The following is a 15,480-nucleotide window of genomic DNA, read 5'->3' as shown; positions in this document are numbered from 1 at the left end:
AGCTACCTGGATGGTGAGGAATCTTATTTAAGATCTCTTGGAAGTGTTGTTGTGTGCCCTAATTATGTATTCACTTGATATAAATGCCTAGGTTGTCTAAGCACTACTGAGGTTTTGTTGTGGCGATTAGAAAAATCTTACTCATAGTGGCCCTGAGTATGGATAATTGTGGTGTGTTGCGACATCTGATGTGAAAACTGCTGGCTTTGGTTCTGGAACATTGAGATGTTTGAGCCCAACCACACCAATCCATTAGTTGCTCAGATGAAATCAAGGCATGAATCCCTGTTATCTGAGTTTGTTGTGGTCACAGGTTTCCCAGTGTCTGGCTCTGGCTCTCTTCTATTGAGTTTGTTGATTCCTGCCTGCTAGAAACATTTCATTGCCTTTGATTAGCAACTGGGAACAGTCATCTGATATAGATAGATGAAATAGATCTACTTATATAAGGTTACAGTGTATGGCAACAGGACATTGACGAACATTGACGAATAATCTGAAATTGTAGTAAGCTCGTGTAACATGATAGCCTTTTATTCAAGCTGAAAGTGCTTTGCCCACCATTCAGATGCATACACATTATCAAGTTTGTATTCAGGCAAACAAGGACTTGCAAACTAACATGTGACAAAAAACAGTTTCACAGAAAACATGATGAAAGCTCAACACAGCTCACATCTCCATGACATTAAGGATTGCTTCTCAGTTTTCTCTTAATAAAACTCAGTGTGCTCAAAATGAATGTTAAGAATAAAATCTTGCATTCTCTTTAATGCTGATAACAATCATCACAGTGGGAGTTAGTTTAATAATGTTTGACTGTGTTTTCAACATTGACCTTCTAGAATGCTATGTTTACATAATAGGAAAATATAAGCAAAGATTATGCACAACTATAAATGACTAATGATATTTCTAATTACATACCATATATTATTCATCCCACCTTACTGTTTTCACTCAGTCTCCCATTCTAGCTCTCATGATTTTGTTTTTTGGGTGAGGTTATGGCTGTGATGTGGTTGGGTGGTATGCACCAGGATGACATTCTGGATGTAGTCTCTGAGCTCAGTCATGAAAGGGAATGGTCTTGGGCAAAAAAGGGAATATGATTACTGTATATGCAAGGATATTAATTTATTTCACTGTATTCTGCAAATAGATATTTTTAACCACATTTTTAGTGCCATAGTGATCAGTCATCCACTCTTGCATGATAGAGAGGTGGTTAGATTATCATTTTATGCAAAAAAAACAAGTAGCCATACTGAATGGTATCTTGGTTCCTTTGGGGATGAACAGAAACCTTTATGGAGGTGAAAATATACAGCAAATGCAGTAATTTGATAGGAAAAAGAAACTTGAAACTTGCACAAGACATGGAAGTGTTGGTTGTCCCTCAGTCTAACCAAGGAAAGGTAGAACATAAAGTAACAAGAAGAGTTGCCCGCAAGTAAAATAGATTGGTAAACTTGCAGCATGCAGATTTTCAGGATGGCCAGGGACATAGCAAGTAAGTAGTATGTGAAAAATGAGCGCATTTAAGTGACAGTGAATCACAGAAATATTTGCAATGCCTTGAAAAATACATGTTTTCAACAACTGAGAAAAGTTTTTTAGTAAAGGCACAAGTACCAGAGTAATCCACAGATAAGTTAAAGATTTTTATCAGTGGGTTTCTTAAAGCACTTTGTAGCAACCAAAATGCTCACAGCTGGTCATCTCACATACATTGCACTCTCACAGTAACCACACTACCATCTTTATTTTCTGTACTTGCAATGAAGTGTCAGGTTGTGCTGATGTGTCTGTGCTCCATGCAGAGCTGACCATATATTGCAGGTGAGTGCATCTGCCCCACTATCACCATCATTGCAGCATTACCCCACAGCACTGGTATCCTGTCTCAAGCAACTCACTCCTCTTGTATTTTAACAGTTAATAATCAGACCAAGTCAAGAGGATTAATGTGGCTGAGCAGTGCAGTAGGAACATCAGATATTGCTCAGCCTCTTTGTCCCTTTGTTTACAATGAGGCAGTAGTAGTAATAACTCACTGTTGTTGCCACTTGCCAATATATATATATATATATATATATATATATATATATATATATATATATATATATATATATATATATATATATATATATATATATATATATATATATATATATATATATATATATATATATATATATATATATATATATATATATATATATATATATATATATATATATTTATTTATTTTTTATTTATTTATTTATTTTTTTTTCCATCATTATAAAACAAAATTTACTTCCATAGAGGCAAGTTGGTATGACCAATTCTTTGAGCTAGTAGCTGATGATTCAAAACATTTTTTTTTTTTTGGTCTGAGGGACCTTTGTAGCAGCACCTCAATACCATTTTAGCAAAACCCAATTTATTATATTATTCCATTTCAAATGCATCAGCTCTTCATTCAAGGAGTTGATTACACAGTAAACCTGACACTAAGCCAAGGCAAAAACTACTCCAGCACATGAGCTTAGATCCATCTGTAGCAATATAATCACGTAGAGGCACTATGTCAAGATGAGGTATCACTAGAGATAACTTACCTTCAAAGAGGAATACAAAGTGAAGTCAAAAAGTATCCAACTTTGAATTTGTTAGCACAAAGTAATAATGCGTGAGCAAAAACCACACGGGTATTAGATGATCACGTCCTTACTGCATAACCACAAAATTTTTCACATCTGTAGGTGGCGCTAGTCACTCACAGTGATACATTGAGTACAGACGTGAAGAGTTTGCTCTGCAGTTTTTCTATTTGAGTCAAGATGACCGAGCACATTAAGCAAAGAAACTGTATCAAATTCTGCTAAAAATTTAGTGATGTGCAAGCCCAGACTATCAAGAAGATTCAGAAGGCCTTTGGAAATTATGCTATGGGAAGAATACAGATAAAAGAGTGGTACAGCCAGTTCAAAGATGGCTGTGCCTCAGTGGACAGTGAACCATGTTGTGGCAGACCATTGACTAGCAGAAACAATGAAATGATTGCAAAGGTTCAAGAGAAAGTCTGTGAAGACCATCGTGTGGCTATTGAGGAGATTGTTGCTGAAGTTGTAATCAGTCATGGGTCAGTTCAGTCAATTATAACAGAAGATTTGTTCATGAGGAGAGTGTCGGCCAAATTCATACCAAAGTTGCTGTCTGACCACCAGAAAGAAAACAGAAAGGAAATCTCCCAGGACATGCTGGAGTGTGCTAGCCAAGATTAAAATTTTTCTTCACGAACACTATCATCATGTCATTGATGAGACATGGCAGTATGGCTATGACCCTGAAACAAAATTGCAATCATCCCAATGGAGGCATCCATCCTTGCCAAGACTAAAGAAAGCAAGATAGGTGTGCAGTAGTGTTAAACTGATGGTGACCTGTTTTTTGACTACAGAGATATTGTGCACCATGAATATGCACCACAAGGTCAGGCAGTTAGCAGAGAATACTACCTGGAGATTCTTTGCTGCCTTCATGAAGCTGTGTGGCAAAAACAACCTGACCTGTGGGCAGCAAAGAATTGGCAACTCCACCATGACAGTGCACCTGCTCATTCCACCCATATCATGCAAGCATTCCTCATTGAGCATAACACACCACTTGTTCATCAGGCTTACTGCCCCCCAGACTTGGCTCCATGTGACTTTTGGCTATTCCCAAAGCTCAAAATACACTCAAAGGGAGAAGATTTCAGTCAATAAAAGACATCAAGCAAAATTCAACAGCACATCTCTACAACATCCCAAAAAAGGTGATTTCCAGAAATGTTTCCAGCTGTAGCAAGAGTGCAGGCAGGAGTGTGTAGATTCCAAAGGCAAATACTTTGAAGGAGACTAAATCAAAATATGATTTTTTAATATTACTTGTTTTTGGCCAAAGGTTGGATACTTTTGACTACACCTTGTATTAAATATGCTGAGCTGGTTTGTGTCCCACTGCCAATGTCTGGAGTGGAAAGGACTCTCACATGGTGTGTAGCTCTGAGGTAATCATGGTCCTGCATTCACACCAACTTCTGTGTTAAACTATATACAATAGAGAAGATTTGTGAGGAATCTTGAGGAAAAAATACTCAACACCTGTATGGCTCATTGCATACACCCTACATCTTTTGGATTGATTATATTGTCATGTTAATACCACTCATGTAATATTGTAATAACATAATTAGGATCCACATCTTTGAGGTTCCAGGTGTATAGTACAATGGAGATGCTATTGCTCATGAAAAACTGGATGTTTTGCTGATAGTATGTAGGCTAGAGGAGGCAGTTGGGATGAGTTTTTGTGTATCAATATAAAATGACATGGTAGTTAACATGAACATGGGGTTTTCCTTATTTATACAAGGAAATGGAGGATATTGCTAAAGGGCCAGCAGAATTCACATTGATTTCTGTCATTAAATCCCAATGGACGTTAAGAGACAAATGTAACAATATTCAGTACTATGTGCCTTAAATTTTTCTCCGGTCTTCCCTTTTATAAATATTTATAAATGCTGAATTGTTTGTACTTAAATGTTTTAGGTGGATGCACTTAAGCAGAGGTACTTAAGCCAACATTTCTTTGAATTAAAAAGGAATGTAGGCATTTACAAACCAAGCCTATGTGGGACTTTTGAAACCTGGTTGAATACCTAAGCTATTCGGTTTTGTTCTCAGAAAATGGGAGTCCATCAGGCAGTTGCCTTTCATTACTGAGGATTTTAAGTTGCCATAGGTAGGTTGCTTTACTCCAATTATGGTTGTCCATGCCTCATGATCAGTAGGAATCTGTTATAGAACAGGTGTGGCTCCTGCAGGTATTATCAGGTCCATGATGTTCTCTATATTGTCTTTGTGAGTGGACATTACATTCTTTGGAGTAGGAGCCAGGTGCCTTGTTGAGATGGTAGATTTTTTTTTTTTTTTTTTTTTCCCAGTCAGGATAGCATCTGTACATGTAATAAGAGGAAGTACTATAAAGATTGACTTTTCTAACTGTGTTTCTCAATTAGAAAGAATTCAATATAGGTAGCCAAAATAGAGAGTAGCTTTAGGAAACATGTAATGACAATTTTAGTAAACATATCTGAAGAAGAACAAAAGATGAATCTAAGTTTTTATCAGTTAATACAAGAAGGTGTATTGATTCTTTTAAATAAAAGTTTTGAATCTGAAATCAGCAGGAATACAGTCAAGTGGCTGCATGGCATAGATGGAATTTCTAACTGCAGATCTAAAGAATTTAGGTTTATATTCTGAGCAAATACTGTACTGAGAGCAAACTCGCTTCATCTTCCAGAGAGAAAGCCAAGTTCTTCACTTTTAGAAAATGATAAAGCCTAGTGACTCCAGAATGACGTAACGAAACATGTACTTCCTCGAGAAAGGCAGAGTCAGCTCTAGCAGCAACAGGGCATACATGAGGCAGTGTCACAAGGAACATATCAGAGCCAGGTCGGTACTTAATATCATACAAATATTCAGAAAACTGAAGGTGCCATCACAGTATTTTATCATTCTTAATTTTAGAGGAATGACAGGAGTTAGATATGAAAGATGTAGCTTGGTAGTTAGTTACAAGAGTGAATCATCGGATAATGATCTATAGTCTCTGCAAACGTTTCTGTGATAGTGGTAGCTTCTCTTTCGATCCCAGGTTGGACTGTTCAGAGCTGGTCAGGGTTTTGTAGAAGAAAGCTACAGGTCACCCAAACTTGGAAAGAATAACTTGTGGAGAATGAGCATGTGTCAGTCTTGCTCTGAAGTGGTTTCATCAAAAGTAACTATAAAGACTTCAAATCTTTGTTTCTTTAGATGCTCAAAACACTTTACACTTCAGAGCAGAGAGGAAAGAACCTAAAGCCTTAAATGTGTTGGATGCATCTAGAATACAAGAGGCATGTATTCCTCGTTTGCCTTCCTCTTATGGTGTATGTTGATAAAATCTTATTCCTGGGAAGTAGAAGGAACAGGTGACTGTGATTCTGAGAACACAGGTCCTGTGGCAGAGAGGAGGTGCAGCATTAAGGCATAATGGTCTCTGCAGGAGATAAAGAACAATAAAGAGTCTGGAAACACTGCTCTGCACTTATGTCTCATATTTTCTGCCATTTTTGCCGCCACCTCTGTTATCCTCCTCCTCTTCTGCAGCAGAGCATTACCTCTTCCTTCTTGCTGCTGTATACCCACACTAAGCAAAAAAGACAGGTGTATAGGTGCAAGCAAGATCTGCAGAGCAAACACTCTCTCTTCTCTCTCTCTCTCTCTCTCTCTCTCTCTCTCTCTCTCTCTCTCTCTCTCTCTCTCTCTCTCTCTCTCTCTCTCTCTCTCTCTCTCTCTCTCTCTCTCTCTCTCTCTCTCTCTCTCTCTCTCTCTCTCTCTCTCTCTCTCTCTCTGAGCTAAACACTCACATTCTACTCAGCTTGGCAAAATGATATCTTCTGATGCACAATGAGGCTGAAATGTCAAGTACATATATATATTAAAGTATTAACGAATTTTCATCAACTATGTGACATCTTAACAACACAATAAAATTAACAAACAAATGCCACTTCGTAAAGCGGAAACATACGAAAGTCAGGAGGTTACATTTCAGACAGTAGTTACACATATATGGCAAATGCAGATAAAAAAAAAAATGTTTTCCAGATGCTGTCTACAATTTTTCACAGAATATTATTCTTCCCACCCAATGCATCCATATCACTCCCACCCATATTTAAATATGTCACGTAGCTACACCAGAAAGATAAGAAACTCATTTGTTATATAGGTACATTAGGAAACAGAATTTAACCTTTTTTTCTTTTTCAGTGATACCAACTCAAGAAAACTGTAACATTGCTACCAACTTCCATTCATCCAGTTAATTGAAAATTATCATATATTATAATATATATCAGTGTTATCTAACCATTTGTTACATTCATAAAATTCTATTAATTACATTAACATTATACCTCACCAATGCTTATATTAGTATTTGCAAGCATTCCTTGTATACTACAGTTTATACAGTTTTACTATACATTGCATTAATGTGGAGTCCTAGATTATTTCCATGCAATAGAAGTACTCACTCCCCCTTTCTTAAATCTCTCTCACACACACACACACACACACACACACACACACACACACACACACACACACACACACACACACACACACACACACACACACACACACACACACACACACACACACCGCTTAGTGTAGTGGTTAGCACGCTTGGCTCACAACCAAGAAGGCCCGGGTTCGAATCCCGGGCATAGCGAGGCAAATGGGTGATCCTCTTAATGTGTAGCCTCTGTTCACTTAGCAGCAAGTAGGTATGGGATGTAACCCGAGGGGTTGTGACCTCACTGTCCTGGTCTCATTCCTACCCAAAGATCGGTCACTATAAGCTCTGAGCTCTTTCCATAGGGGAACTGCTGGCTGGGCGACCAGCAGACGACCATAGGTGAATCACACACCTACACACACACACAGGACAGAATTTGCTGTGTCCATACCTGATCAGGTTCCCCTTCTCCTACAAAATTGCTTCGTGGATTTGTTGTTGAAGCTTTGTGGTAGCTGCTTGCAGGCCATGATTTCTGTGAATAATTATTTTAAGATCATTATTTTGCCAATTGTTATAATAATCTTTTTGCTTATGATAGCCTAGATAATTTTCATAATTATTATTAGGTTTTATTGTTGTTGTTGTTGTTGTTATTATTATTGTTATTATTATTATTATTATTATTATTATTATTATTATTATTATTATTATTATTATTATTATTATTGTTGTTGTCATCGTTTATTTATTTGTTTTATTTATCTATTTATTTTATTTTATTTTATTTTATTATTTTTTTATTATTTATTATTATTTTTTTTTTTTTATGTTGGATGGAGGGAGAATGAGGAAATGCAGTGAACTGGTGCTGTAAGAGAGTTGGCTGATCAAGCAATGCAGGGAGTCTCATGTTGGATTAGTTGTGGAGAGAATGGAAGAAGAGCAGCTGGAGAAGGTAACTGAATTGGATATGAAAAGTGTAAGAATGGGAGGACAGCCACAAATAAAGAGAGCATTAGATGCATGAGTGATGTGGAGAAAAGGAGAAAAGTTGCACATAATATGGCTGAATGGATTTTAATTGTGAGTACATAAATGAGATGCAGCTTCTAGGGTGGTCATGCAAAGTTTGCCCACATCTGGTCCAGTCATCTTACCAGATCAGATACAAGAAAAGGGATGGTATATTATGGTTTAGTGGACATAACCAGCTCTTCTGTCTGGCCCTAACACAGAGAGATTCAGATGTACTTGCACAAGGACTGATGTCCAAGGATGGTCAGTGTGGATCAGTCTTATGCTCCTGCAAAGGCCCAGGAGCTGAGGTGGATTTTGATTTAGTCTTAGAGAATGTTTGTGTGTTCCGAGGAGGAGCACCTTGTCTCAGCCATCTTTTGTTTACAGTGACATCAGCTTGGTACTGCAATTATATCTTATTACTATTATTGTTATTGTTAATATTGTTGTTATTATGAGTGCTGTTGTTAATGTTAACTATATTGCTGTGTTCACTATTCCCTCATAGGCACAGATGCCTCTTTTCTTCATTTTCACAAGTTTTTTGGTCTTTATCGTATAAATAGATTTTTCTTTGAATTATTAATGATTGTTGCTGCTGTTGATGTTATTGTTGCTGTTGTTCTTGTTAATGTGTTGTTGTTGCTCTTGTTGTGGGACAGGATCTTTACTTTTTGTTTTCTGTCCTTTGTTCACTTTATATTTTCAAGGTCTATCCCTTCTTAAATTTACTACTTTTTGAAAATTGAACTTCCAGATTGGTTCGATAATCTCTGTCCCAATGTTTTTGGTCATCAGGAATCCGTTTCTCCCCTCTTGACACAACAACATTTTTCAGGGGTGATCTTCCCACTGCAAGATATGTAGGCCAATGCAATACTGTGGGGTTGAGCTAGTAAGTGCCTTGTGTCTGCTGTCTGTGCACCAGTGTCTTGCTGTGTGTGTGGACTGCTGTGGCTGTACCCAGGGTAGGATAGCCAACTGGGCTGTCCATTCCCACCTCACTGCCTTCACTTTGCTGTGACATGCTCTACCCTGCAGCTTCACTGTTTCCACATTGCTATACTGTACATGTAATCAGATTAATCAAACTTCATTCAGACCAGTATCTCTTTTGCCTGTCACACAATATCAGGGATGCTCCAATAAGTGGTTTGCTTTTTTTTTCTTTTTTTTTTTCTCACATCTTACTGATAATATTATGCAGATCTCCATTAATCTACTGACTCCACACTTTAAGCATACCATCTAAAATGTTTGGGAACATGCCTGATTTGGTGACTGTTCCTTTTCATGGATGAATCAAGGTTGTACGTACTGCGTACCCTGTTCCTCAACCCGCTCACGTATTCACAAGTCACTTATTTCATTTGGATTTTGCTTTTATTAAGTGTTTTCTTACAGAAAGGAAGATGATTTCAAGTGAGATGTACTTTAAAATCCCTTTTCCATTTTCTTTCACACTCTCCCTTCATTTTTTTCCTTATCATATATGAAAACTTATTATTTTTTCTTTTATTTGATAGGTGGATATTTTTATCCGGCCTTTTGTCTTAATTACTTATTTATATAGTTCACCTATTGTTAGCATTATTATTTATTTGTTTATTTATTTACTTTACTTATTTACTTATTTATTTATTTATTCATTTATTTATTTATTTATTTTATTTTATTTTTTTTTACTTATTTATTTATTTATATTTTTTTTTTACTTCTTTCTGGATGTATGTATGTATGTATGTATGTATGTATGTATGTATGTATGTATGTATCTGTGTGTCTGTCTGTCTGTCTATCTGTCAGTCTATATATTTATACTTCTATCTATATCTCTCTACCTGTCTCAATCAGTCTGCCTGAATATATATATGTTAGTTTGTTTTGGCTATGATATTTTTTAGCTGTCTACGTGGATGATTCTGCTGCTGAATCTCCTTAAGAGAAAAATCAGTTTTCAACATTTGTTTTAATTTATTTATTGATTTCATTCTTTATCCTTATCCCAATAAAAAAAAAGAAAATTCACACAAACAGCAGGTACTGACAGACCCACTTGAGTGTTTCAGTACTGCTTATCTGATCACTCTGCTCCACAACAGCCTTTAATCACAGTGCACTCCTTTCTTATCATCATGAGTCTTGAATGGCAACGTCAGGAGTGTTTCCCTTGTCTTCAAGGATCAGCAATTATTTTTCTCTGAGAGATCTTGAAATTGTTCTCCCTTGAACCTTGGATATGCAGTGGAAGGGAATTTACAACTTGCTCATTGTTTATTTTCTTGTGATGTGTTGATTTTTTTTTTATGAGAGAGATTAACAGTATACAACTCTAAATCAGATTAATGTGCATTGCTATGCTTTCATTTAAAAAGTAAATAATGTTCTGTAATTTTTTATTGGACTCAGAATCGAGTCTCTGCTTTTCTTTAATTCAATATATAATCAGGTGAATCATATTATTTGATCTGGTAACATAAATATTGTGTCAAAGATGCAACCTACACACTCCTCACCAAGTAAGCCATGATGTTTTCAGCTCACTGCTACAATGGCACAGAAAATGGGGCACCAGTATTGTAAAGCTTTGAGTGTATACTAGTTCCTGCTTAAAAATTGCTACTACAATCTAAACACCTCATCACATGTGACTTCATTGCACATTACAAATGAAGTTCACTTTTTTTTTCTTTTATATATATATATATATATATATATATATATATATATATATATATATATATATATATATATATATATATATATATATATATATATATATATATATAGAATAAGGAATCTTAAACCATATGAAATCTACTTATTAAAGTCTACAAGGCTTATAATATATATTGAGGTTTAAGACTAAGACAAAAGTAAATGCCTAATATAAGCACCTTAGGAGTTAGTGATAACATTAGTATATGATGATGTTAATTTGCTTTGTTATGTGTTTCTACCTTTGACCCTTCCAACTGGCCTTAACATTTCACCACCACTGACTACCAAGTATTATTAGAATATTATGGTCTGTGTTGTTGCATCATTTCATGTGTTGTGGTTGGTGTGTTGGCTGGTGAGGTAAGAGTCACCACCAGCCTTTTTACTATGTCATTTATTCATTTGTTTAAATTTGACAAAAGATCTGTATAACTTGGTGATGTGTATGTTTGCTGTTATCTATCTAGAAATCAACATGTGGTGGTGGTCTGGTCCATATTCTAAACTTATTGAAGGCAATTCCTGCCATGTGTTGGAATTTACTTTTGTTGGTGGGAATTCAGACACTTCTTAATTTGTGTATAGATGCATTATGCAACTTTTGAATGCGAGTACATTTAAACACAACATTCAAAATCTTTGTACTTTGCGAATGGAAAATTATATCTTGCCAGGCTGTGGTTGTACAGACAGCACCCAGGCAAGCAAGCTGGAGAAGTTTCAGTGTGCCACATTTTAGTATCTTACAGGAAGTGAGTATCACTACAAGTGGGATGAGATATTATGGAAGTATTGCTTAACCATTATCTCACTAATAGCATCACATATTAATACACAGTATGTGGCTACGAGGCTTTCTTTGCAGAATGGTGAATGGAATGAGATGGCTTGTATGAATTTCATACAAACCAGATACTAAGAAATGAAAAAGATTACAAGTTGACAAAAAAATATATATAATTTGAGAAAACAAGAAGACCCCAAAAGAACTAAAAAAGAAAAACCAGTATTGTTCTATAGACAAGGTGGAAAGACTCAAAAATTATAGTAAAATATATTTAGAATGAAAGATAAGTGAACAAAATTAAACAAGAGTTTTCAACATGTATTGACAAAAGGATAAAGAATTAATGACTCAAAAGTAGAGACTAGAGAACTAGAATTTTTGGGAAGTAAAGGTCAATAAATAAAAGTTTATGAATCATTGCAACAGTTGGAGGAGAAAGAAGCAATAGGACCACTTGAGGTTTTAGGAAGCATTTTAAAGGAGTGGAGACAGCATTTGGGCCAACTACTGTATGACATAGTTGAATATTTAAAAGTGGAAAATAACATATCAAAAAAATATCAATTTACAAAAAAATAAATAAATGAAAATAATAATAATAATAATTATAATAATTTAATAATAATAATAATAATAACAATAATAATAATAACAATAGTCTTAGAACCACTATCAATAATCATCAATGAATAGCCTGTAATATTTGTGAAAAGTAATTAAGAAACAATGAAAGAAAGGGAAGGAATAGTAACTAATAAACAGTATAAGATGCAGAAGACCTGTGGGATGATCAAAAATTTTTTAATGCTGTCTGAAAAGAAGAAAAATGAGAAAAATAGTGAAAGAAGATGTATCAGAATGGAGGAAGATCACCAATACTTTTATTAGTGTATATCAATGATAATTATGCCTGAAGGAATAAAAAAAACTATGTAAATCTGCTTGCAGGTGATGCAAAATTATTAAGAGAATTGAGAAGCCATAATTGTGAAATCCTCCAAAATTATTTGAATAAGGTCTTTGAGGGGAGCAAGGGATGGGAAATAGAATTCAATGTGCTACTGTGCCATGTAATGGAAATTAGGAAGGATGAGAGGAAACCTAAATACATGTATAATATTGGGATGAAAAAAATAACAGGTATACAAAGAAAAGGACACGAAAGTGGCAGTACAAGACTGTGTATAGCAGAAAAGCATGCAGAGATACTGAGAAGCATACAGGGTGGTGGGAAAGGTGGAAGCTACATGTATAAGAATATGATGAACAAATTCAGTTACATACTATAATGATCCAAACAAAATAGAAAATGCTCCAGATATTTGGTCTCCATACAAATGGAAGTATGTGAAAACTTGGAAAGGATATAGAAAATGATACCAAAGCTAGAAGTTAAGTAACAGAGAGAGGTTAATAGAAATAGACAACACTGGGACAAAGAGAAAAAGAAAAGACTTGATAACAACTTAGATTGGTAAATTGGATGAAAAAAAAACAGTTAATGATAAACTCTTAGATTGGTAAATTGGATAAAAAAAAAAACAGTTAATGATAAACTCTTAAGGGAAGAAAATTCAGGTAAATAAGAGGACATACACTTCACACATAGAAATACAGAAGTTTGGAATAAACTAATTAAGAAATAAGTATTAACAAAGAGTGTGCTCCAGTTGAAAGAAAGACTGGATAAATAATGAAATGGAGAGGAGACTAAATAAGTATAACTCATGACCTGAAAATTATAACCGTATAGATACACACACACACACACACACACACACACACACACACACACACACACACACACACACACACACACACACACACACACACATACAACAAATTAACTTTAAAAGATTGGGCATTATGAGCTGGATTCAATCCTATAAAAAACACAGCTAGATAAAAACACTGATAAATATGCAAATGTCATTCTGCTAGCTAGACAAGATGGTGAAATTGATTGATAATACAGTATCAGTAATCTGACCAAGACAGGAATATGCAGCAGTGACAAGGTCACCACACAAAAAATAAGAAAATAAGGAAGATCGAAAGAATTCAGAAAGCAGGAATTTTATAAATGGAACAAATTTTGAGAGACTTGGTAATGAGGAGAGACAGTAACCCACAACTGAATGAATATATGAGTATACACATAATTAGCTTCACTCAATCCTGTAAGAATACATATCGGTAAAGTAAACACACACACACACACACACACACACACACACACACACACACACACACACACACACACACACACACACACACACACACACACACACACACACTTACTTCTCTGAGCATAAATCAAATTTTGCTTGTAGTAATAATAATGACAGTAATAAAAATAATAATAGTACTATTAATAATAGCCAAAATTGAAAATTTCTATATGCATTTGGAACATAGCCCAAATGTGAAGTTAAGAAGTGTCTGTAGGTTAGCATTTAGATCATACTTGAAGTATTTTAATTAATATAGCCAGCATTCACAATTAAATCTAATGCTTTGCTGTAAACCTTGTTATATTCTATGTATCTTTCACTTAAAATTTCTTTTCTTCAGTTGTGCTGAGCGACAAAGTTTAGCACCAGCGGAGGTGAGCCACAGCAACACAGTGTGCCCATGGGACAATAACGCTGAGGCAACTGCAGCCAACATTTGTCCTTGGGAAACAAGTGCTCCTCCTCCAACCTCCACAGCACGAAGTAATCAGCCAACAAAATCAGACCAAAGATTAACAAACCCAAAGATACGCCCTGATCGCTCCAAATCTGTTGATGTTAGTTCCCTAGGCAAGAGACAAGGGTCAGTGTCTCAGGCACCTAGCCTGGATCCAGTTCCATCAGAAAGTTATCCAGCAGCATCTGTCTGTCCATGGGAGAACCAAGAGCTGCCAAATCGTACAACAGAGAAATCTAAGTCCATTGATGTAGATGTATGTCCTTGGGAAACTAATGAACCTGCAAAAAAGTCATCAACTAGTTCAGCTCCTGGAGTCATGGCTGGAGACCAACAGGTCACATCCACTTCTGGCATGTCTTTGCCTGGACAGCCAGAACATTCAGATAAAACAAATATGGCAATTGTTCTTGCCGTAAAGGAAAAGGGAAGTAAAGATGTTTCACGTCCACCATGTGAGAGAAAAATCTCTATTCAAGTTTGTCCATGGGAAGAAGTAGAAGAGGAAGATTCTCAAACCTCAGAGACCCACAGTTCTAGCTATAGTGAAAAAGCACAAGGAAAGCAACCATGTGATGAGAGTGAGGTCAGAACAGAGCAAGCCACAAAACCCAAAGAAAAATATATGAGCTTAAGCTCAGGTAACAGTGAAAGCCACCCCAAGCCTGAAAGTCTGCCTATGCAGACCCCTCTTGAAACCCGGCAAGGTGTTGGAAGTGAGGGAACCTCATCACCCTCATCTACTTGCTCCTCATCTAGCTACAGTGATTCCCGCAAAATTAAAATTGACTATACAGTGAGGTCAGGTCATTTGCCAGGTCAGTATGGCCTACCTATAACCCCAATCCCAGCAGGTAGTGCTTCCCCAGTGAGCCAGCAGCCTCAGCATGGGCATGCTGCCGCCACTGCCACCACCACCCTCAGCAGCGGGAACATCAGCACCACCAGCAGCAGCAGCAGCACTGCTGGTGGCCACCACGTGCGAGCTGAATCCCCACGAGGCACAGATAAGCTCCTCAACCCTGCTGAAGGTGGAAGCAAACCTCCATCACCCAGAGTGGCAACCAATGTAGTGGCACCATGGGAAGAGAATCCTCCTCAGAAGATGACTGATATCTGTCCATGGGAAGATGAGTAAGTCTTTTTGTTATTCC

At 36.3% G+C, this 15,480-nt stretch overlaps 1 protein-coding gene across 13 annotated transcripts in view; it reads left to right on the top strand.

Moving 5' to 3' along the window:
* LOC135112688 (uncharacterized) overlaps nt 1-15,480 on the top strand; it is a 167,618-nt gene that overhangs the window by 137,930 nt on the left and 14,208 nt on the right. For 11 of the 13 annotated variants that reach the window (XM_064027344.1, XM_064027346.1, XM_064027342.1 and 8 more), the window contains 2 exons: nt 8,966-9,022; nt 14,210-15,460. In XM_064027344.1, coding sequence (XP_063883414.1) covers nt 8,966-9,022; nt 14,210-15,460 — 1,308 coding nt within the window. The remainder of the gene's footprint in view (nt 1-8,965; nt 9,023-14,209; nt 15,461-15,480) is intronic. The other 2 variants (XM_064027348.1, XM_064027354.1) reach the window with 1 other exon arrangement.

Source organism: Scylla paramamosain, chromosome 24 (assembly GCF_035594125.1).
Source record: "Scylla paramamosain isolate STU-SP2022 chromosome 24, ASM3559412v1, whole genome shotgun sequence".
Classification (NCBI taxonomy): domain Eukaryota; kingdom Metazoa; phylum Arthropoda; class Malacostraca; order Decapoda; family Portunidae; genus Scylla; species Scylla paramamosain.
This window is presented reverse-complemented; position numbering and strand designations above follow the sequence as displayed.